The 24,016-nt window shown below is 49.7% G+C and overlaps 1 protein-coding gene across 4 annotated transcripts; it reads left to right on the top strand.

Moving 5' to 3' along the window:
- Nucleotides 1-1,622: 1,622 nt before the first annotated feature.
- Nucleotides 1,623-22,739, top strand: TPM4 (tropomyosin 4). Of its 4 annotated transcripts, none has more exons than XM_016209364.2 (9): nucleotides 1,623-1,736; nucleotides 6,321-6,446; nucleotides 11,400-11,533; nucleotides 13,698-13,815; nucleotides 14,380-14,450; nucleotides 15,368-15,443; nucleotides 17,180-17,242; nucleotides 17,325-17,394; nucleotides 21,461-22,739. In XM_016209364.2, the coding sequence occupies exons 1-9, from the start codon at nucleotides 1,623-1,625 to the stop codon at nucleotides 21,541-21,543; spliced, it is 855 nt and encodes a 284-aa protein (XP_016064850.1). In that variant the 3' UTR covers nucleotides 21,544-22,739. The 4 variants fall into 4 exon arrangements, with proteins under 4 accessions (XP_016064850.1, XP_016064851.1, XP_087672909.1 ...); XM_016209365.2 differs by lacking the exon at nucleotides 21,461-22,739 and adding an exon at nucleotides 18,401-21,105; XM_087816783.1 differs by lacking the exons at nucleotides 1,623-1,736; nucleotides 6,321-6,446; nucleotides 21,461-22,739 and adding exons at nucleotides 6,798-6,976; nucleotides 18,401-21,105.
- The last annotated feature ends 1,277 nt before the right edge of the window (nucleotides 22,740-24,016 follow it).

Consider the following 24,016-nt stretch of genomic DNA (forward strand, 5'->3'; position numbering starts at 1 on the left):
GGATCTTGGCCTGTGCCTGCCCCGCCCCCAAGCTCCCCAGTGGTGCTGACTACTGCCCAGTCTCTCTCTTTATCCCACTCCCTCTGTGGCCTTGGGCAGAAAACACAGAAGCCTCTATCCCACACGGAAGTCTTGATACTGGGCTGGGGGTTCAAGGCTCTGTTCAGGAAGGCTTCTTGGAAAAGGAGCCATCTAATCTGGGTTTCGAAGGATGAGTAGACGTTTCCTAGTTAAAGAAGTGTGTCTGAGAGTGTGTGTGAGTGTACAGAGGGGATTTTTCACTTTAATTAACAAGGATTTTTTGATCATCTGGGTACCAGACACTCAGGGGCCCACAGATAAGAGCAAGGCACAGGCCTGCCCCAGAGTAGCTCAGTCTGAAAATGATGATCGAATAATAACAATAAGAGTAATAGCTCCCACATCCTGAGCATGTGCTTCTAGGGCTCAATCTTTGAGAGCACTCTGTGTTTGTCAAGTGAATGAATGAACAAACAAATCTTTCTAAAGGCAGCGAATCCTACCCCAGTTGATGGAGGAGAGAGAGAAGGCAAAATGAGCAGAGGGGACTACAGGTACGAGGGCCTGGAAGTCGGAAATGGCAGCCCTGCCTGGGAGCTCTGAGCTCTGAGTTTGGGAGAGTTGGGTATAGGTGGGGGGGGGGGGGGCAAGAGCCTTGAATGAGAGGCTGAGGGGCTAAGGCCCCCTGTTCCTGAGGGTGTGGTAGAGCCACAGCCGGATTCTGAGCTGGGGAGAAAGGGCATCACGGTCTGGTCTGGGCCTGCCTTGGCCTCTGAGAGTTCATAAGAGAAGGACAGCCCAGGTCAATCTCACCCTGTGAGCCAGATCCATGGGGGGCAGGGGAGATGACAGAGAAAAAGAGACAGAAAGAGAGAGAGGGAGAGAGACAAAGAGATACAGAGAGAATCAGAGAGATAAAGAGATTGGGAGATGGAGGGAAATGGAGATAGACACAGAGACTAAAAGAGAGATAGAGAAAGACAGAGACAGAGAGATGGAGAGAAACAGAGAGTCACCAAAACAGAGACAGAGGGAGAAGTTGAAGAGACAAAGATCCTCCAGAAAGAGGTGGGAGTGACCCAGGGAGGACCCCCTGGGGTGGTAGCACGAGGTGGGATGGGGGCTTGTCCCTAATTCCTGGAGGCAGCACTGAGAGGGGAGAAGGGAGCAAGGAGCCTCCCTAGCCCACTCTGCACCCACCCACAAGTCCTCCTCAGCCCGTCCAACCACAGATGGGGAAATCGAGGCCAACCAGCAGGCCACAGGGGATCTCCCTGGGCCAGCACCATGCCCCCAGGCTCAGACGGGACCTGTGTCACCAGGTTAAAAATGGAACCTGGTCAGGCCTATTTTTTTTCCTTTGAGAAAATCCAAGGCCCAAATAAGGTACTGGCTGCGGGTGGCTGGTGAGCTGGCCAAGTTCTCCTGAGCGAGTGGTGGCTGGCCCAGCAGCCTGGGCTTGGGCCTCCTCCAAGACTCGCCCAAGCAGGGCGGCACGCCCTGGGAGGCTATAAGGGCCTCCACTCCACCCTGCTGTTCACTCAGCCCCAGCTCCAGATCCCCCCACAGACGCCGCCACCTGTGCCCCTCTCCACCCAGCCATGGAGGCCATCAAGAAGAAGATGCAGATGCTCAAACTGGACAAGGAGAATGCCATTGACCGAGCTGAGCAGGCCGAGTCAGATAAGAAGGCTGCTGAGGAGAAGTGCAAGCAGGTGAGGGGCCGGCTGCTGGGCCGCACCAGGCTGCCCAGTGACCTCTCTGGGCTGTCGAAGCTCCGGGCTGAGGGTGGGGTTCTCAGAAACCTTGGTACCTGGAGATTAGCAAGGGGACAAAGGGTGATGCTCCAGCCAAGAAAGAGTGAGGGGATCATTGTCTTCCCAGGAAGGGTCCCTGGGCTGGGAGAGAGAGGGGTGGCAGGACCCACCCAACAGGGCCAGTGGGAGCCAAGTGAGTAAGAAGAGGCATTTGTGTGTGCTGGGCAGTAAATGTGAGAGTGTGTGTAGGTGCATTGGGGTGAGTGTATCAGTGCGGGTGTATGTGTACTAGATGGGGTGGTTGGGGGACACTGTGTGTGTGCACGTATGCGTGTGCGTGTGCGTGTGTGTGTTGAGGTGGCAATGCAAAGCTGTGGGATGGGGGGGGTGACCCTGTGCCCATGTGACTGTGAGCCTGTGGGTCCACATTGGCGACTGCCCTGGGAGGGTGGCCAAGTGTGGGTGTGTGGTGGGGCCAGCTGTGACTGACTGCAGGGGCAGCTGGGTGAGGCAAAGGGTGCCTTCCGATGGCCGGGCATGGAACCCAAGTCCCCATAGGTCAACTTCCCCACCTGTGGTTGGGAAGGTCTGGAGACCGGACGGAGTGAGTGGAGATTTGAGACTCTCCATGAGGATTTGCTTATCTGGGGTGCCCCTGCTGTCTTTACTGTGAAGCTGGCAGGGCAAGGCAGGGCTGCCTGTGGCAGGCAGAGGCCCTGGACCCAGAGCTTTGGGGACAAGAGTCCCAGGAGGCTCTGGCAGAAAGGGTATATCAGGAAGCTAATGGAGCAGCAATGGCAGAGGTCTGGGCAGTCCCAAGGCCATGACTTGGGGCAGAGCAGAAATCAGTTATTGGGGTCTAGGTAGCCAGAGCAGCCAGTGGGAGGAGGGAAGGGGGTCTTGCCCCTTCCATAGTGTCCTACTCTGCCCCCCCCAGAACTCATCTACATCCCCTGAGTCAATTGCCAAGCCTTCAGGAGCATCAGGGTCTCAAATAAGCCCCAAGAGCTGCCCAAGGCTGCCCAGCCAGGGCACCAGGCCAGCTTGGCAGGTAAAAGCATAGGCTCTAAGCTCAGGCTGGCCCTGTTCACAGCTTGGTCACTGAGCACCCTGGAGCAAATGCCTTTACCTCTCTCTGTGCCTTGGTGGCCTCTTGTGTGAAATGGGGAAGTGACAGTGGTACCTCCGTTGAAGCCATGAGAGGATTAGAGGTGACTATGCAGGTCATCGCACCTGGCATGAAGTAAACGCTCAATAAATGCAGGGTTGTTTCCTGCCCCTCCCAACTTCCTAGGGCTGTGACACATCTGTATAGGTCAGCTCCACCTCAGCCCTCCCTGCCACAAATACCCCTCCTCCCTCCCTTTGCCCCTCCTTGACAAACACTGCCGCCCATCCCATCCGGTGCTGGCCCTGGCTGCCTTCTTCCACCTATTATTCAGCCCTCACCATGAGGGGCTTAGCAGAGAAAAGCTGCCTGATAGCTCTAACTTTCACTAAGGTGTGAGTGACTGATATAGTATACTCTACCAAGGCAGACACAAGTTCAAAAGGGAAGGCTCCTCAAAGCCTCCAGGCAATTGTGTGGCCAAGAAGGCAGGGACAGGTTCTCTGGCCTCCAGCTGGATTTTCATTATGTTCCTCCCTCCCGCCCCCCAAAGGCTCCCACTCTTGTGGACTTGTGCTCAACTCCAGACTGGGTTATCTAGCTTTGTGACTCAGGGCATGTTGCTGCCACCCTCTGAGCCCTTAGTGTTCTCATCTGAGAAATGGGCCAAATGATGCTTCCAATGGCAGGGCATGAAACCCAAGACCCCAGAGGTCTAAAGCAAAAGCCAGAGCCCCATGGAATCAATAATCAGTCCTACCTGGGAACAGAGGCAGGAGACCCACAAGGGACTCAACTTACCCAGAGTGCCTTATGCTTCAGAGGAGTCCAGAAAGCGTGGGTCTAAGAACCAGCTTGACCCTCAGGGACCCTGCAGCAAAGCCCTGATTCCAGGCCCTTCTCACCTCACCCCACTCCTTGTCTGTTGAGTGTGGGAATGGGACAAAGAGGCCTATCCTGCCTGCTTCCTGCCCGCTCCTCTCCCAGGGCAGTGACATCCGCCACAACTCACCTTTGACCCCACATCCTGCCTCAGTCCTGGCTGAAGCCCCCATTTATGGGGACTAAGGTGTGTAGCCCATGACCCTCCCAGCTGTTTTACAGGCAGGGAACTTGAAGCCAAGAGAAGGCTGTGACTTGTCCTAGACCTGCCAGAGCCAGGGCAAGGCTCCGCCCACCCAGCAAGGTGCTACACACTAGCACATACTTTATGTGTGGAATTCAGAGGGAAAGGAACCAATTCGTGTCAGTCTTATGTATTTTTCAAAGCAACTCCAACCATTAAAGGGTTTGGGGTTGTGTCGTTTATTCTGAGAACTTTTTCCATGTTCTGTGGTGAGCGCCCAGCCAGTGCTGGGTGATGCTGGGGCCCAGAATGACCTCAGCCCCAGCCTGACATCCAAGGAGCCCCAGGCTGGGGGAGATGGAGCCAAACATAGAGGGATGCCCCCTGCCTCCAGGGTAGGGGTAGGCCAGGGAGGAACAGGGACTTGAGGGTCCCAGGGGGTAACAAGAGCTCAGCCCAGAATAGCAGGGCTAACTGCCCAGTGGAGGGGCTTTGGTGCTGGGTGTGGAAGGTCAGTGGGAGGAAAGTGTGTTGGGCACTGAGCAAAGCATAGCCTCTCTAGGAGCAAACCAACTTGGAGTCAGTTTGACAAGGGTTCAAGTCCCCTATCTGTATGGACTGGGGCAAGTCCCTTCCTCATTTGGGGTCTCAGTTTACCTTTCTATAACATGGGCCTTCAGTAACGGGCCTGGCACAATCTAATTGCTTCCTAGCCCTCTGCCCACTTTATCCCAGTCCCCACCCGTTGTCCAAACTTTGCTGGAAAAGGTTGTCAAAACCCAATCACCTTTGTAGCTAGATGGAGCACTCAGAGACCACCACGTCAATGCTTCCATTTTGCAGAAGAGGAAACTAAGGTTAGAAAAGGGGATTGAGTCATACAGCTGGGGCTTGGAGTCAGGCTTCTGGGCTCTGTACCTAGAGGTCAAGGTCAGGCCCCATAGACCCTGATTTAGGCCTGAGCTGCTGCCACCCTCTCCCTCCTCTGATCTTCTAACCCCTTCCCCATTTCCCAGTTCAGCATGGGACACTCAGGGGTCCCCAGATGGGAGGCTAGGTGATGTCACCTTGGGACAGGGCCCTTTTTAAGAATTTGCACGCACACACACACACATTCACACACTTTGCACATCTCAAGGGTGACCATGTAACCCAGATCAGATTCCCAGCTTGATCTAAAAGCTGCAGGAACAGCAGATTTTAACGTACCCTCTTCAGGAAGGAAGAGAAGGAAGCCAGAGGGGGGTGCAGGAAAGCAGGCCTGGCATGAGGACCTGTTTAGAAGTGGGTTCACTTCCTGTGCTGCGTGACCTGGGGAAAGTTACTCTATTGCTTTGGGCTTCCTGCTGTGAAGAGGAAGCAGGATGATGAAGGGGGAGCCCAAGGTGGCTGCTGGGAGCATGGACAGGATCAGAGGGAGTGAAACTACCGACAACATAAGTCTGATTAAAGCATGAGTTAGACTGATCACCTCAGCCCAGAATTAGGGGGAGGAGCAACCTGGGGTTTTCCTGAGAAGTCTTCCTGAGCTGACCCTTGACTGATGATGTGCTGGGGGCAATAGAGATGGAGAGGTGAAGGAGTGTATAGTTTGTATGTCATAGAACTGAGCTTCTCAAACTGGGGGTGTAGGGAGAGGGCCAAGACCCTCAGGGTAAACAAAGATGACTCAAAATTTGGGAATGTAGAGAATATTTTTATTAAAATGAACACAAGTGAGATGTGCAAGAATTTAAAAGATTTAATCTGAGCCTCAGAAAAAAGTGGTCTTCAAAGGATAGCTCTCTTCTAGCCAAACCCCCAAAATCCAGGAGTGGGGGGCATCTGAGCCCTTAAACCTTTCAGGTTATTTTTGTGAGACGGTGTGGGAACTGCTCTCTTGGGCAATGGGGATCCATGGCAGGTTCTAGGCAGGGGGAGGACAAACACACTTAGAAAGGTTTTCTGGCTCGGGTGATGGTGCAGAACTAGAGGGCCATCCGCTGGAGGTAGGGACGGTCCATGAGACTTCCCCTTTCGGTTTAACCCAGATCACAGGGAGGCTGCACCCCTGCAACTGGGATGCAAAACTGAATGTGTGTTTCTGGGAAACGGGTCAGGACCCAAGTTTCTCCAAAGCTGTACTCGATTACCCAAGAGTACTGGGGGACCCTCAAAAAGGTAATAAGCACTGCTGGTCCCAGGTCAAGGAAAGGATGTGAAAATCAAGTTCACAGGTAGCATTTATTGAGTGGCGCACAGTATCGTTATCCCGTTTTACAGATGTGGAAAGAGGCCCAGAGACTGAGGACTTCTGTGAATGTGGGGGAAGTCCCTGCACCACGGGGACGTGGCCCGCAGGCTGACACGTTCCCCACTCTGTCCCCAGGTGGAGGAGGAGCTGACGCATCTCCAGAAGAAACTGAAGGGGACCGAGGATGAGCTGGACAAGTACTCCGAGAACCTGAAGGACGCACAAGAGAAGCTGGAGCTGACAGAGAAGAAGGCCTCGGACGTACGTGCGCAGGAATGCGGCCGCCCGCGGCGGGGCCGGGCTGGAGCCCGGGGCAGGGAGGGAGGAAGAGGAGGAGAGGAGGAGGAGGAGGAGGAGGAGGAGGAAGAGGAGGCGGTGCTTCCCTGCGCTTTCTCCAAATAAGTCCCGAAAAGGGGCCCTTTCCAGCAGCTGCGGCCAGCGGTGCCGACGTCAGGCCCTCCCCCAGCGGTGCTGACGTCGGCGGCCGAGCTGGGTGACCTCATCGCCCCGACGGCGGCCGGGCCCGGGGCTGGGAGGGGCGGGGGCGGCGCTGGCGCAGGCAGAGGCTCGGGGGCTGGGGCGCGGCTGCTGCAGCTTTCACCGAAGCCTAGTCTAGCCAAGTCGAGCGCCCGCTGCGTGCGCCCCCGCGCCTCCTTGCCATGGCCGGCCTCAACTCCCTGGAGGCGGTGAAACGCAAGATCCAGGCGCTGCAGCAGCAGGCGGACGAAGCGGAGGACCGCGCGCAGGGCCTGCAGCGGGAGCTGGACGGCGAGCGCGAGCGGCGCGAGAAAGTGAGAGCGGCTCCCTGGCCCCCGGCCCGGCGCCCCGCGCCCCCCACCCCCGGCCCGGCGTACTCCCCGCTCCCGCGCTCCCCCGCTTGCCCCGCGCGCCCTCCTTTCTTCCCGTCTCGCGGTGCCTCTCGCTTCCCGCGCGCCCGCCCGCCAGCCGCCCGAGCTGCTGCCCCCCACCCCCACCCCACCCCACCCCACCCCACCCCATTAGCCCGCCTTCGCGCCCTCCGGCCGGCCGCTCGGGATCGTGGACCCGCAAACGCCCCCCTCCCCCGCCTGGGGCTGGTGGCTGAGACCCCTTCCTCCGCCGCCGTCCGCCTTCCCGGGCCTGGGACTGAGAGGGGGCGCCGCGGCGGCGTTGGGAGGAGCCGGCCGAGCGGGAAATGGGGGGATGGGGCGGAGGGCTCGTGCGATCCCGGAGTGGGGTGGGGGCGCCGAGCAGCCATCCCACTCGGGCTGGCGCGGGGACCCGGAGGGGGTGTGGGGGCGACCCGTGGCCGCCCCTAGGAGCGGGAAGTGAGAGTGGAAACGAGCTTTCCATTGTCTGGGCTGAGGCTGGCCGCCTCGGACCGGGGTGGGGGACGGCTGCGTCGCGCTCTGTCGCCGCTTCCGAGGCTTTCCGTCCCCCGCAGAACTTTCCCAGCTGTTCCCAGAGGCGCGGCGGCGACGTATCTGTCCCCGCAAGGGGTGGAAGTTCAGCCCCGAGCTGGCCGCTGCGGGATCCCGGGCAGCGGGAGGGACCCCGCCTTCCTCCGGGGGACCCTCGGAGCGTGAGCTGGGGGCGGGCGGTCTGTACGCCTCCGCTGCGCGTGGCGGGGCTGAGTGAGGAGGGGTTGCCGCCCTCTCTCCGTGCCCGACTGCCCCTCGGGATGGGCCAGATGGTGGCAACTCCTGGGGCTAGTGAGAGATCTGGATTCTAATGCCGTCTCCTACCGCTAGGTACTTAACCCCTAGGAGAGTGTACCCATGTAAAGGAAGGGTGATGATAATGGCGCCTCCCTAGGGTGTTGGGAAGGTCCCAGGAGTAAAACCTCCCTTCGTGCCTCTAGCACAGAGGAGGTGCTCCATCCCTGTGCTGCTTTTTCCTCCCCTCCCAATATCGCCAGAAGAGCTCACAGCCTCGTGGGGGCAAGGGGGACAGGATCATGAAGCCGATTTGCATTCCAGGGGTCTCAGTTCCCTTATGGGAGCATGGCAGGGAAGAGGCCGTCCAGGGGGCTTCAAAATGGAGGTTGAGCAGAAAATGCACAGAATTTTCTGGGACAGGACACCTGGTTGTGTAAAGACTCAAAGGCAGAAAAGTTGGGGGAGAGGGTGGAAGCTGAGGGACCCTGAAAGCTTGACTGCTGGGACTCAGAGTGGGCTTCCCAGAAGTGGAGAAGATGCCCTGCCAGGTGGAATTGCCGTGGGTATTGCGCCCCAGACTGCTTCAGCATTGGCCTGAGTTGCAGCCTTTAATCCTGTAAGCCTACAACAGTAGCTAGTTTGGCCTCTTTCGCACACGGAACTGGCGTAATCCTTCCTCTGATCTCATCCCAAGTCATCTCACTGGAGGACAATTACTTCTGCTTAAAAATGGCCCTCAGCCTTGAGCCAGGACAGGAGTGGGACGTGCATTTGGGAGGAGATATGTTTTTGGAAAGTTGCAGACATCTTTAAAAGTTCACTTTTCAAAGTCCGATTCTCTTGGTCAGGAGGGGGAAAGCCTGAAGAAGGTTCCTGGGCAAAGGAATGGGGCCCAGAGGGGGAAAAAAAGAACTCTTTCTCAGTCGCCTGTAGAGAAAGCCAAGAGCCGGCGTGTGGCAGACTTCTGGGGCTGCCTCCAACAGCTGGTTTCATTTAGATTTTTGTGTGATTAACCGACATCTTCCTGTTCCTTGGCCACATGTATCTAGCAAGCCTCTTTTACCTTATAAGGGAAATCCTTTGTAGAGTGTAGAAGCTTTGATTGAAGGAAGGGGTGGAGCTCCAAATGACTAGCAGTGACTAGCAGTTTTTCAAAAATACATATATATGTATGCATCCATATAAAATGAGTGCATCTCAGAAACCTTTCAATTCTAGATAGTTGAAAATGTGCCCAAAGCCTGGTTGTCAGGATTCAGAATCCCCAACATAAGGAACCACTCACTTTTTTTTTTTTAAAGACAACTCCTAAATCAAGCACCTCTGTATGATCAATTCCTTGACTGCTGATGGGTATAGGATTTCTTGTTGGGGTGATGAAAATGTTCTGGAATTAGGTTGTGGTGTTGGTCGTGCAATTTTGTGAATGTACTTAAAAAAGAGTGGGGGGGTATTCAGTTCCTGCCCCAGTGGCTGAAAGAGTTAAGACCCCATGTAGTTTGCCCAGCCAGGCGTGGCTCAGCGGTTGAGCATCGACTTAGGATCCAGGCGATCAGGGTTCGATTCCTGGCCAGGGCACATGCCCGGGTTGCGGGCTGGAGCCGATCAATGACTCTCTCATCATTGATGTTTCTATCTCTCCCTCTCCCTTCCTCTCTCTGAAATCAATAAAGATATATTTAATAAAAAAAAAAAAAGACCCATGTAATTTAAAAAGAATGAAAGGCACTCATTGGAAGGAGTGGGCAACATTTCTTAAAATAGCTTGTCAGTGGTTTTTAATATATTCTCCAAACTGGTATTTCAGAGGAGGCTGCCATCAGAAACACCTGTGGGAGCTTCCCCTCCATCTTGCTGCTAGAACCCCAGAGCTGAGAAAAGTTGCCTGATTCTCTCTGTGTTTTGCGGCAACTCTGGCCTCGTTCTGTTACTCCATATTTTTGCTATTTACTTTTTTAATTTTTATTTTAAATATAACTTTATTGATTTCAGAGAGAGGAAAGGAGAGGGAGAGAGAGAGGTAGAAACATCAATGACGAGAGAGTCATTGATCAAGCCGCAACCGGGTATGTGCCCTGACCGGGAATCAAACCCCGATCACCTGGATCCTAGGTCAATGCTCAACCGCTGAGCCACGCCCGGCTGGGCTATTTTTGCTGTTTAAAGGGGCAAAGGAGGGAGTTTTTCCCCACTCTTTTTTTTTTTTTTAAATTTTTAAATTTATTTCAGAGAGAGGGAGAGAGAGAGAAACGTCAATGATGAGAGAGAGTCATTGATCGGCTGCCTCCTGCACGCCCCCGACTGGGGATCAAGCCTGCAACCCAGACATGTGCCCTGACCAGGAATCGAACCTTGATCTCCTGGATCATAGTTCGATGCTCAACCTCTAAGCCATGTCGGCCACCCACCACTTTTATACCCCAATTCAGAGATTTATTTTTCTTTATATGAAGATGCCAGTGTGGCTTTACCTGGGCCTTCATGTTTTTCCCTTGGTTTAGCCCCATTTTCACCCACTCTCAATATCCCTGAGTGTGACTGGCCTTGACACCTCCACAGGACTTCGAGGTTCAGGGTGTAGTCTCAGCAAGGGAAGAGCCCTGGACTGGTGCACAAGAGGCCATTCCTTACCAATTCTGTGACTCTGACCAGAACTACTTCACCTAGCTGGGCCTCTCTGTTTTCCCATCTGTAAAATGGGTGAGATACTCGAGGATTAAATGAGGTAAAATCATGGCTGTAAGAGCTGCCCTTCAGTGAGACTTAACCACATGCCAGGTACAAAGCCTTGCCCTTCAGTGACAGCCCTCACAGCAGTGTAAAGTAACAAGGTGGGGAGGGACAGGATAGGGAGGCTCCGAGCCGTGAAGCAACCAGCCTGATGCCACATGTCTACGTGGCAAAGCGAGCCAACACTTTTGTTCCTGGAGTTCTTTCTTTTATGCACACTCCACCACGGTACCTTCCTTGTGGGGGAAAACACCTTGAAAAGACAGTAGCACTGTTCAGACATCTCTTCCATGCCTGTAACCAAGATTTCTTTCCTTCTGTATTTTGACCTGTCATATCTTGGCCAAATGTAGTTAAGGATGGTGTTCCGACTGGGCTGCCTTCTTCCCCCCCAGTGTATGGCCAGGATTTAACTGAGGGCTCCATATTCTTGCATTTATCTTGCCGTTGAGGTGACTGGGAGCAGACCTGATTATGTGACGGGGTGAGCCGGGTCCCTGGTGGCCTTGTTCTCTAGGAATCCCATGCGTGGAGAGGCCAGCATTGTCCTCTCCCAGCATATGGAATACTTGTTTATCTTTTGTGTTAACTTGACTACCCATCTTATACTGGGACACACACCCTCATCATTGAATGGCTGGTGTTCCCTCATGTTTTCAGGGAAGATCATACAGAAAATTCACATTCTCTGGAAAAGAGTGTGAATTCCCTACTTACTGCGTCGATTCCTGGATGTGCTCTGGCAGGGGGGAATTGTGTTAGCTGAGGGAAGGCCACTGTGTGAGTGGGGTGCTTCCTGCTGCTGGCCTGTTACCTCCTAACCTGGCTGCACCTCTGACCTCCCCAGGCTGAAGGGGATGTGGCAGCTCTCAATCGACGCATCCAGCTCGTTGAGGAGGAGTTGGACAGGGCTCAAGAACGACTGGCCACGGCCCTGCAGAAGCTAGAAGAAGCAGAAAAGGCTGCCGATGAGAGCGAGAGGTAAAGTTGCTTTGAATCCAGTGATACTGGTGATGGCTTCTGGGAAATGGAGATCTGAATGGATGACTGACCTCACAGAACTGGGGTGTGAGTGCGATCACATGATATGAACATGTGTACAATGCATGACAGTGCCTTGAAAACCCTCACAGTGTACAGAGGATTTGTCATGGTGGTGGTGACAGAGCAATATTCCCACTAGGCAGAGGAAGGAGAAAAAAAGGGCAGTTAGGACTGCAAGTATGACTGCAATGGTGATCAGTTTGCAGAGCCTGAAAGCCGCTGTGTATCTCATCCATGTTCTGAAGACATCAGTTTCCGGGGTGATGTGAGAAGGGGGCAGGTGAAAACTTGGAACGAGCCATGCATAGTTGATTGTTAACAATGCTGTTGGGCAGGCTTTGGGCTACTGGATGGCTATAACAACATGTCAGGGACACGCACAAACTTGCAACTGACAGTGCTTCTCACCTCGGTGGCATGAGCACTGCATTTGGGCGTCTAGCGGGGTGCTCCATCTTCTGGAGCACGACAGTTTTCTGGCCCAATTCCCTCAGATTGTGTCATTCACAGAAGCAGCTGTCTCTGTGGTGTATATGGGTTCCTTGGGTGGCAATGGTGTGGGCCAGGCTGATGTTCGTTGCATGTCTACCACACGATCCCACCAGAATTCCCACTTGACCCCATCCACTGTGGTGTTCCAGAGTGAACTCCTCCAAAGGACGTATTCCTGGTTGTGCTGTTGTGACCATAAACTGGAGATAAAAAACCAACTGGGCGGGGGGCAACTGGGGAATCTTGGAGATCGATTCTGGGAATTGCCCAAGCAGGAAATTTCTTCCTGTGTAGTGGAACAGCCCGTGCTGAGGGTGAGACTCCAGGGCAGGCTCTGCCTCAGCCACTTAGAGTGGGGGGAGGGGCAGCCATGGGACATATGAAGGATCTCGTCACTGGTGCTCATGGTTGTGCCTGGGGTCTGGGTTAGCTGTTGTCCGTGTGCGCTGTCAGACCAGCCTGGCTGGATATTTCATTTTCAAGATGTCCCCAGGGCAAACCCAGAAAGCCTGGGATTCCTTCTCACTTGTATCATGTCACCAGAAGCCTTTGGTGACACTGTTGTTGGAGACTGATGTCGTTTGGTAACAGGAATTCTATACGCAGGAGCTGGAGACTTTAGGTTGAAGTCCTGCTGCCACTTGCTTCTTGGCCTAGGGCTGGTCACTTTGATCTCTTCAGGACTTTAGAGGGTTTTACAAGCTTGCTCACCTGCCCATCTTGAGGCCTTGTACAGGTGTGCAGGGTGTTGTGACAGTCAGCTGAGAATGGTAGTGGCAGCCCAAATGGAAGTACTTATTAGCAGAAGTACGTGCTCCTCTGCTCCTGGCAGGCACTACACACATCGCTATGTTATCCTGGGTCAGCCTCTTGGGAGGTGCTAATCTTACCTGGATCACTCAAAGCAGTGCAGGCCAGAGTGAGCTCATTTCACGGTTAGCCAACTGAATCATGGGAGATTTCTAGCTATCCCCAGGAGGTATCCTCACTCCTCGCCTTGTTGGTACCCAGCTGTTTCCACTGCAATCCATCCATCATTCTGGTTTCCACTCACTCCTGTTTTTGTAGCCTTCAAGTGCCCAGCCTATGGTCCAGCCGCCCTCACCTCCTGCTGTGTTGCGACATTTCTTTGGGGCTTCCTCATGCAGCTCCCTCACTGAAGAATAACTTTTCTCTCCTCATTCACTTGTGGACTCTCTACTGGAAAGTCTTCTGTGACACGTGCACATCACCTCCTCCACTGCAGCAGAATTCATCTTTCCTGGTGCCAAGCGGCCCAGGCCTCTAATCACATTGTAGTAACAGTTGGAGTACAAGTACACCCTGTTACTAGGTGATTTAGAGTGGGAACATAGACTCTGGAGCCAGACCACCATGTTTGAGTCCCAGCTCTGCTTATGTACCTACTACTTCATGGGGCGGTTTGAAGTTTAAGGCACTTAGAGCAGTGCCCAGCGTTCAGTAAAGGTGAAAAGTGCATATGAGCAGCTCCATAAATTCCTAATTGGAGTCTGGTTCTTGGCTGATGTTTGAGAAGTGCTTAGATGAGCAGATGTGTGATGAGGCGGTACTGTGTGTGTGGTGGTAATGACAAGGTTGCTCCTTGCAGAGGAATGAAGGTGATAGAAAACCGGGCCATGAAAGATGAAGAGAAGATGGAGATTCAGGAGTTGCAGCTCAAAGAGGCCAAGCACATTGCAGAGGAGGCTGACCGCAAATACGAGGAGGTGAGTGGAGCTGGCAGATGTCGGCAGCAGCAGGAAGCGGGGAGGAAATGGATGTGTGATAGGGAGACCCTGGGGCCGCCCAAAGGAAGCTCTCAGTTAGGTCAGCTGTCCATCTCTATCCACATCTGTTTTTCCAGAGACACCACTTGGCTGGGAACTGTATCTTCCACAATGCCAAAAGGTTCTGGGGAATCCTGTGACGCTTGTCTGACTTGGTGGGGAAACCAGCTGACCAGATCACTCTTTGTCTCGTAGCTGGTTATTTCAGCACAGTTTGGCTAAAATTAGGAATCGTGGTCCCTGGTCATGGGTCTTCAGACAGTAAAAGCTCAGTCCCCATTCTGTCTGCCTCCATTGTCTCAGTCCTTCCTTCCTCTCCGCCTCACTCTTGGGACCCAAGGGAGAGAATTTTGATGTTCTCCAGGACTGAGTTAAAGCAGCAGCAGTAAGACCCACGTTGGTACATGGTCTGGGCACAGCCTCGCTGACTGCACGGGGTGGGGGGCATCCTACTAGATGTGGCTGTTGGGGTTCAGTCTCCGACTATCCTTTCTCTCTCTGCAGGTAGCTCGTAAGTTGGTCATCCTGGAGGGCGAGCTGGAGAGGGCAGAGGAGCGTGCCGAGGTGTCTGAACTGTGAGTGGCAGAGCAGGACTGAGTAGGGCCTAGCTCAGCTTTTAGGTCAGAGCTGGAGGGAGTTGGTTGACACCAATCAGGGCCTCTGGTCAAGTGGATGGGTATCTGGGACTCATTGCTCAGTAGCTCCTCTTTGCTTCTGTGGCTGACAAGGAGAGGTGCAACTGTTTGTCCTTGCTGCCCACGTCCTGACTCTTCCCACAAAGGTATTAGGTAGTAGGAGTAAGACAGCTGGTAGCAGAGAAGCCCAGAAGTCTCATTCTTCCTGAGAGACTATCTCAGTAGGCGTGTCTTCTTAACAGAAAGCTGACCTATAGAAGGCAGCCCCTCCCCCCTCCCGCCCCAGTGTTTAAATGCTTTGCTTCTGAAGTCATTATTTGGCCATGATACATTCCGGGGCAGGTGGGGGAGGGGGTGAGAAGCTTGTCCAGAATCCTGAAAGCTCCGAAGTATAAAAATCCCCTCCCCTGGGCCCTCCAGCTCCACAGAGCATCAGGCAGCGCTGAGAGGGGTCTGGTTTTGCAAATCCATTCTGGGCTTGCTTCCTGTAGTGTCCAATGTAAACTCTGATTGCTGCCTCCCAGCCTTCTGCTCTCCATTTCATTCTTACACCTTCCGGAGTCAGCCTCATCAATCATAGATTCCACAAGTCCTTGTTGCCTCAACCTTGGCAGGAGCCCAGGAGCACTCTATAAACCTTCCAAATACTCCTCAGGCTGCCTGCCACGCCTTCGCCTGGCATGATAGGGTTTTGATAAATACACAGTACTCCAGCTCAGAAAAGGCCATTAACCTTTTCCCCTGCATTCCTTGTGGGGGCTCCAGGCAGTGTGGATTCCTCCTTAGGAAAACTGCTTATAGGGGAATTGCCTGCTTTAAGGGAGGGTAAGACATAAAAATCCTTTGTCTTTGTGCAGAAAATGTGGTGACCTGGAAGAAGAACTTAAGAATGTCACTAACAACCTGAAGTCGCTGGAGGCTGCCTCTGAAAAGGTTGGTGGTTGGCTTTCGTTGGAGGGTGATTGGCTGGACTTTCTTCTTTCCTTCCCCCAAGGTACTCAGGGGCATGCCAGTGTATCAGGGATCTGATCTGTGTTTGCTAACAGCAGCTTAGTGCCCAGCAGCTGGGTTTTCCCCCCTCACAGAAACAGGTGGCCGGTGGCCGGATCTTCCTCTTCCTTGGGGTCTTAGCACCATCTTTTATCTCCACTTCTTATGGGGTGGAGATGGAATGTGAGATTGATGCCTGGTCAGGCTCCATCTGGAGAGATCTGAGCACAATCCTATAAATACAGAGTCCCACTCTCACTTGAATTCCTTGGTTCTTCCAGAAACACGTTCTTGAAGATTGAGCAGCAGATATCAGAGGTGGAATTGGGCTTTTTAGGTTGAAATAGTACCCAGAGCGGCCACTACAGGATAGAATCACATTAGGAACAATGCGTAGTCTTCCTTGGCTCACCCCGCTAATTCCCATCCTCATCGCTTCCTCGCCCCCCTTCCTACTATCCTCCCATAGCACTGAACTTCAGTTTCACAAACATTCCATGTTCTCCCGTCACCTCTAGTTCTTTGAACCTGCTGTCCATTCAGCTAGGAGTGACCTTTCCTTTTCTTCTTGCTTGATAACCTCCTATTCATCCTTTAGGCCTCTGCTTAAACAGCACTTCTTCTGAGAAGCCTGCCCCGATTGCTCATCTAGGTTAGGCATTTTTTGGCCTCATAGCTCCATCTATATCTTTTCCTGTCATGATGGTTGATCTCATTTATCAAAATTACTCAATTAATTGTATGCCTTCCTTACTAGATTGTAAACTTTAAGGACAGAGGCCATATCTGACTTGTTTAGAGCTATATCATTAGTCTAGCCTTATGCTTGACATATATTTGATATGGATATTTGAGGAATAGATATAGTCTAGGTGTGCATGCCAATTGCTGCCTGAGGCCATGGGGATAGATGTTACAGTGACAGTGTGGCCTCTGCTTCTCTGCTTCTGTGAGAGCTCAGAGTTCAGTTGAGTGGAAGAGACTGACAAGAAAACAAGGTGCTTTGGGACTTCAGCAGAGGGACCTTGGAGAATTGGGAAAGGTCATGAGGAAGTGACCTTAAAAAAGGCCGCAGAACATAATGAGGGCCAGGAGCTCAAATTCCAGTCAGGTTCTAGTCATGGCTTGTTCACTTGATAGCCATGTGACCCTAGACAAATTACCTCTTTACTCATCTGTAAAATGGGATTGAGGCTAGCATAGCAAGCAGTTGATGAATATTAGCTAATATTAATCTGAGTTGAGCCTTGAAAGACACACGATTTCTAACATTGTAATGAGGAAAGGAACATTCTGTCCTTGGGGCTCCATCATAGCCAGAGCTGGGAGACCAGAGAGTATACAAAATCTGTTGAGAAGCAGACGCACTATAGGGAAGTTGGTGGGAAATGGAGTTAGAACTATAGATGTGAAGGGCCTTGAGTAGCATGTCTTTCCACTCAATCATTGGTCCCACCTTCATCACACTTTTAGCTCAAGTTAGCTAAGTACCATCCCTGAGGGGTCTCCCACAGATTCTGAGTTTTGCACACCTTTCTTCTGCCTGGAAAGGTGCCTGCCTCTACTTTACTTTTAGGCATGTTCAAGCGCACACTTTATTCCAAAGAGCCGGGAACCAGCGCTCTTTATGCCATTTTTCTCTCCTTTTTTAAAAAGCAGTGTTTTGGTTTCTCCCACAGTATTCTGAAAAGGAAGATAAATATGAAGAGGAAATTAAACTTCTGTCTGACAAACTGAAAGAGGTGAGTGGTCACACCCAGCTGGTCAAGTTTTTCCTGGCGCTGGCCTTGAAGCAGTCACAGTGACTCCTGTCTTTTTCTTTAGGCGGAGACGCGTGCTGAATTTGCAGAGAGAACAGTTGCAAAACTGGAAAAGACAATTGATGACCTGGAAGGTATGAAATTACCATCTAATTATGTGTGCTCTGTCTCCCCCTACCTGACACATCCAGAGAGCTGGGGAAAGTCTGTGCAGGGGCTGAATTGGGCTGCATTCAATTTAGGATAGTGAAGTGTAGGGTGATGTCACATCTGGAAGTCTGGAGGACGGGAATCAGATAGTGCAACTCAAATTCAGACTTGGGTCGCCATTTTTTGAGAAATAAAATATATCTGGTTAATTAGCTCCACGTGTGAATACAAAGACCCAAATATGGCTGATTTTTAAAGAAAAGTGTCTTTAGAATTTTCTTACATTTCCTCATTTCTGAGAGATGCCTTGCATTTTTCAGATGCCTTGCATTTTTACAGAAGCTCTCTCCCAGAGAGATCAGAGCTTATCACTATATGAGAAAACGGAAATATAAGAGAATGTAGAGACTAAATAAAGACTCCAGTCTGCAAGCCTAGTGCCCACAGATCCCAGAATTTCTTGAAGAGTTCCAACTTTTTAAAAAATTCTGTCCTGTGTTCTTCATGAAATAATTCAGTAATTCCAGATCTTGGGGTTCAGACAGAATCTCCCAAGCTGCCTCTTTCACCCAGAAGGGGTGCAAAACTCATTCCTCAGACCATGTGTCCCGAGTTTGGTTTGGGAAGTGAGGTTTCCATATAAGGGGAATGCCCTCCTTTCAAAGTGTGACCTTTGAACCAGGTGACATCATTGAAAGTCAGAAACAACCCAGGGCAGGAGACTGGTGATCTGTGCATTTCTGGTCACCACTCTTTTAAAGGTTCATTGTGACTAATCCCCTGCAGAACCTCAAACTATTTAGAAATCACTCTGTCGCTCTTTTGTCTTCTTGTTTTTTTTCCATAGGACACAACTTCCTCCTAGTTCATGCTTTGTTTTCTCACTTTTTTTCCTCTCATTGCTCATCTGTGGCTCACCATTCCAACTCTTGCGTCTGTCCCCTGTACCTCTTCTTCTGAACTCTCTCCCTGGGGACATCCACCCTCTAGATGAGCTATATGCTCAGAAGCTCAAGTACAAGGCAATCAGCGAGGAGCTGGACCATGCTCTCAACGACATGACCTCTCTCTGAGTCAGCGGGTGCTGCCCTCTGTCCTAGCAATACTGAAGTCTGCCTTCTCACTGTGGTGCCTACACTTCCATTTCCTGTCTCCTGGTTTGATCCTTTAAGCCACCTTCTGCTGTGTCTGTGACTGTGTGACCGCCTTCTGCTGTGTCTGTGACTGACCGAAATAAAGACAGGCGGTCCTCGTTTTCATGCCCTCTTATTTTCATTTTCTCCACTTGCCACTTTTGAGCCGTAGTCACTGTGATGCCCTTGACCGTGGCTGCAACAGAAAGTGGATGGTTCAAATGAAGAGCTCATTTCAGAAAGAAAATTATGCCCATGTGATTCTTTTCTGATGACGTGAAAACAAAAGCCAATTTGGCATGAGCTCTCAGACTCGGGGTTAGCTACCTGTATCTGCATGCCAGTAGCTGTTTTTCCTTAAACAGAAATGATTTTGAGTGGAGATTCATCCACTCTCTTAATCAGTTTCATGGAGTCAGCAGATCTTGTAGAAACCACCAGACTTGTGTCTAAAAAGAGGCTACCCTTGAATGGGGTTTGCTCTGCGGATTCAAACAGTGGCAATGGCATTTTGGTCTCTTTAGTCATCTTTGCATTTGCTACTCTGTTACACTCTGAGAATGGTGCCTGGGGCTCCCTATGTTTTCATTGTTCATGGAACATCTATCCAGCTCCCGGTCCTGGGAAGAAGCTCACCCATGAAACTCACCTCTATACCTTGTCCTTAGAAAACTACCCTACAGGAAATTAAAGAGCATCCCATTAGCAGGGAAAGAGAGTGGACACTGCTTCAATACCAAAGAAAGGAAACAAGGTGATCCTTTCCTGAGTTCCAAACAGAGTTGCCTGAGATGCTAACATCTACCTCCCCGCATACTTAACTAGAACCAGGAACCTTGCTTTGTTTGAGGAAGAACTCACAAAGTTAGTCTATGAGTATTAAAAGGTCATGTTTATAGTGACCAAAAGCTCATACATTTTTCCAGTAGAATCCAAATTTCAAGGTCTCTTCAGCCCTCCCGTGTACTCCACCACCACCTCAGATTGTCCCGGTAACTCTGACATGTTGGTGTCCAAGCCACATCTTCCAGACTGCCCCTTAAACCTGACAATGGCATGAAAATCTCCAGTTAGCATCAGTTTGGGGGCCCTATGGCCTGTTATTCTCTGTCCCAATCATTCTTTATATTCATTGCTCCAAAATACATCTCCCCTGAACAACCCAGCCCCTTCCACCCCCAGCATCTCCGTTTCTAACTGCCATCCACCGGGAACTTCTGCATATGCCACTCCCCTCACACACTGCCATACATCCACCCTGGAAAAGTTACAGACTGTGTGGAAGTGGGTGCGTTCTGTTTGCTCTCTCTGTGTATTTGTTCCTGGGGTTTTTCCAGACATTTGTAGCCTCCACCCTTTGAAATAGCTGCAGCCTTGCCTCTAGTCATTCTGCCTAACTAAGCACCTAAGTGGAACTTTCTTGACAGGGATTGGGTCTATGGAGATCTACTACCACCTGTTGACAGTCTATGGGTCAGTCATGATCCTCAGGGGCAATTAACACTTTCAGGGAAAGTTATTTTATCTCAGACCTAATAACAAAGTAGATGCCAGGAATCCAGTGGCAAGATGAAGTGAGATCAGGATTTGTAGTTGGGATATCTGGGTTTAGATTCTAACCCTACCACATTAGCTGTGTGACCGTGAACAAGCTACTTAGCTTTCCTGCAAAATAAAGGTGGTATCTTAGTTATTGTGAGGATTAAATGAGATCATAGAGAAATTAGCTCACACACTAGTAGCACTCAATTACCATGTGTCCTTCCAGACTGGATAGGCCTGGGTACACTGTTCTCTCTTTGATGGAAGCCTCCAAGATTAGAGTGGCTTGGTTTTTAAGTGCCTTGTCAAATGAAAAGTTCTGTAGTTGTATTTGAAAGGCTGCCATCTTGTGCACTTTTTTCTTTCTGAAAATTTCCAAGTTGATCCTATCACATTTTATGAGACATTTTGCTTCCCTTCAGTATTTTAATGAGCTTTGGCCTAGTCCCTTATCAGCCATTACTCATGGCAAACCAGTTCTCCTTCGTGTTCTGTCATGTGTAGCCCTAAATGGCATCTTACTTTAAAAAAAAAAAATTGTTTCATCAGCTCAATCACTTAATAACATACCCGTAGTCTGGCTTAAATTTCAATCATGTTGCATTTACCTGGGTTTGACTACATTGCTATGGACACGTAGACACAATAATACAATTATGCATGGAATTTCAATAGCCATTCCCAGAAGCTCCAAAAGAAAGATGGGCTACAGGGTTATATTTTCCTCCAAAAGCTCAAGGACTAATTAAATGGCACTTAGGTGGGAGATGTATTAAGGTGTATTAAGTTGCTCATATCTAGAACTAAAATCTTACGTTTGTGTAGCACTTCATACGTTCTGAAGCATTTCTCATTCTCATAATAACCCCCATACAGTGGTATTGTTATCCCCATTTGACAGATGGGAAAACAGACCTAGAATGGTTAAATGGCTTACTTCAGTGGCAGAGCTGGGACTTAAATCCAGGTGTTCTGACTTTAGGATTACCAGATATAGCAGATTAAAATGCAGGACGCCCAGTTAAATTTGAATTTCAGATAGGCAATGAATAATTTTTTGGCATATGTATATCTCATGCAACATTTGGGATATACTTATACTGAAAAATTTGTTTATACCTGAAATTCAAATTTAACAGAACACACTGTATTTTATCCTGCAATGTGATCTGACTCCCAGATTTGGTACTTCATCTCTATTATCCCATGGTGTTTCATTATAATTAAAAATGCAAAGTACTTTCTTTGCTATGGTTTCCGCTCTGGCAGTATGGATTTTAGGATACTCCCCCCACACACACACACACACACTTCCACCCCTCTTTAACAAAGATGCTTATTAATTTATTTTTCTCCCACTCTTAATCCTCACCAGAAAAACTTGCCCAGGCCAAAGAAGAGAACGTGGGCTTACATCAGACACTGGATCAGACACTAAATGAACTTAACTGTATATAACCAAAACAGAAGAGTCTTGTTCCAACAGAAGCTTCAGATTTCCGTGTCTTTCTCCTCTCTTGTAAGAAGTTTCTTTTGTTACTGTATCTGCGCAAATTATGAATATGTGACCAAATATTTTGTATCAGAGAAGCTTTGAGCATCAGTTAAATCTAATTCCTTCCCTTTTTTCCCAACTGGCACCAGGTTTTTTAGCTCTATTTTTATCCTTAAATTGCATTTATTCCTAAGCTAGGCAGGGTGTTTCCTATTGAACATTAGTCTCTTAAGATTGAGGGCATTTGGTTTCTGGGAGATTAAACAACCCCACCCTTTAAAAATACAGACTCTAATATCTAGTCAGTGGTCAATTTAAAAGGTTGAAGAATAGAATCACTGGGCCACCACTGGGCACACTACAGGAGGCCAGGGACCATTACATTAAAATGGGTAGGGATTTTCCATCCAGAGCAAAAAAGGTGGGGGGGGGGGGAGGCTATTGTGAGAAGGCATAAGCCATAGGTAGATTATGGATCTTTTCCACACTCTAACATGCAGAATATCCTTTGAGCAGTCAGCATGAGAATGCTTGGGAAATAGCTGTTCTTGCCATCCACTCAGCAGGAATGAATATTACAGAATTCAGTCCTGTTCAGAAAGCCATATCAAAATGACTGCTAGCCTTCAATAATTGAGCAAGAGCATTTTTCTATTAAATATTGGGCAGAAGCGTCCTCTCTGGCAGCAGAGATAAAGTAACTGGCCTAACTTCATCTCTTCTTTACTTCGGGAATGGTAAATTGAAGATTTACTTATCTAGGACTTTAATTCCTTCGTCAGGACCAAGTTAATAAAAGACCAGGAAACTCCTGATTCAACTGGATATGGAGTATTTTTTAGACAGGGCTGCACATTTTGGCTTTGTTAATACTTTTGCTTTCTTGGTTGACATCTCAGCTGAAACATTCCATATTCCCCAGCAGTGAGGGGACAACTCAAGTTTACAGTTCTGACTAAAAATCACCCTGCTTCTAGCTTCTCGGACCCCTCTGCCCTCACTCCTATTTATTACACATCACACTACCCAGGAGATACACTAGCAAATTGTGCAATTGAATAAAACCCACACTTTTCATTTAGATTCTTGCAACTGTATCATATGTAATAGTATCACTTTTTCTACATTTTGGCCAAATAAATTTTTACATAAACTACAACTTGTGTGAATTTTAGAATGTGTGGGGACATATAAGGCATTTTGGTTCAACGAATGTTAATGGGATGGAGAGATAATTGTGCCATGAACTTAGCAAATTTTATTTATTGGCTTTATATCATGACTTCATGATGTGAGGATTATGATCTCTTTATTATGGTGAGAGTACTTTGCCTCAGTAACTCAAAGGCTTCTGTCCTTTGTTATCCCCAATCCTGAGCCGGACTGTGAAGAATGAGCAGGATATTAATACATGAAATAGGAGCAAGAAAGATGGTCCCTGTTGCTTCAGTTAGGAAACCACAGGCCTGCCTGGGAAAGGTTTTCTGTACTTGACATATATAAAGGAAAGAAATAGGAGAGCTGGAAGGTAGGCTAATCCACCTTGATGAGAGCCTGAAATAATTTGATAAGGAGTGGAGAGCCACTGACATTAGGAAAATCCACTTAGCATTCATTTTCAGGAAGGAAGGAAGGAAGACCAGTTAGAAAGATGTTTCAGTTTATCCAGGGTAGTACTTGCCATGGGATAAGAAGGAAGAAGTGATTGAAGGAAGTAATCTTAAGATTTAGCTGACTGGATAGCAGGGAACTTAAGTGTCAAAGATGACTGCAGTTTACCTGAATTGCTTTGGTATCTGCCTCAAGATCTAATCTTGGGGAAGCGAGCTAGGGAATCAAAAAGAGAAATGAAAGCCTTTAAAACATTGGTGCAGTATGCAAACCATGTTTTGTTACCAAGTACAATTGAAAACATTTCCTGCTATTCAACACTGAGCTGACACTGAACTATTTTACTTTAGATGGTAGATGAGAATATCAAAATATAATCCCCTCCTCTAAATGCCCTACCATTACTAGATTGAAGTTCCTTCTCCCTCCTTCCCACCCCCTTTGGCTATAATCTAATCTCAGAATACTGTTTTAGTCATCCTTGTGCTTCAGCACTTAATACAGATGTTCAATGTTTATTATACTGAACTGTCTCAGCTCTTAGGGAGTCCCCAGTCCCATGAAGTGTGGGTGGAACACAGGGTGAGGTTAGGACCAGGTTGTGAGGACTTTATCCTGCCCATAGACCATGGGTGGATATTAGGTGTTTTAGAATGAGCACCCTGCAGGGTGGAATCTGGATTAGAGAATGATCGGGGAGACCAGTGGGAGATGTGATGATCTGAGGGGCCATGGAAACAGAAGAGCAAGGTTCAAGAGCTACTTAGAACATCCTTGAGAACCAGGATGTACGGGATGAAAGAAAAGTATCTAAGACAACTTACG

This window comes from Miniopterus natalensis, chromosome 4 (genome assembly GCF_054644295.1).
Source record: "Miniopterus natalensis isolate mMinNat1 chromosome 4, mMinNat1.hap1, whole genome shotgun sequence".
Taxonomy (NCBI): Eukaryota; Metazoa; Chordata; class Mammalia; order Chiroptera; family Miniopteridae; genus Miniopterus; species Miniopterus natalensis.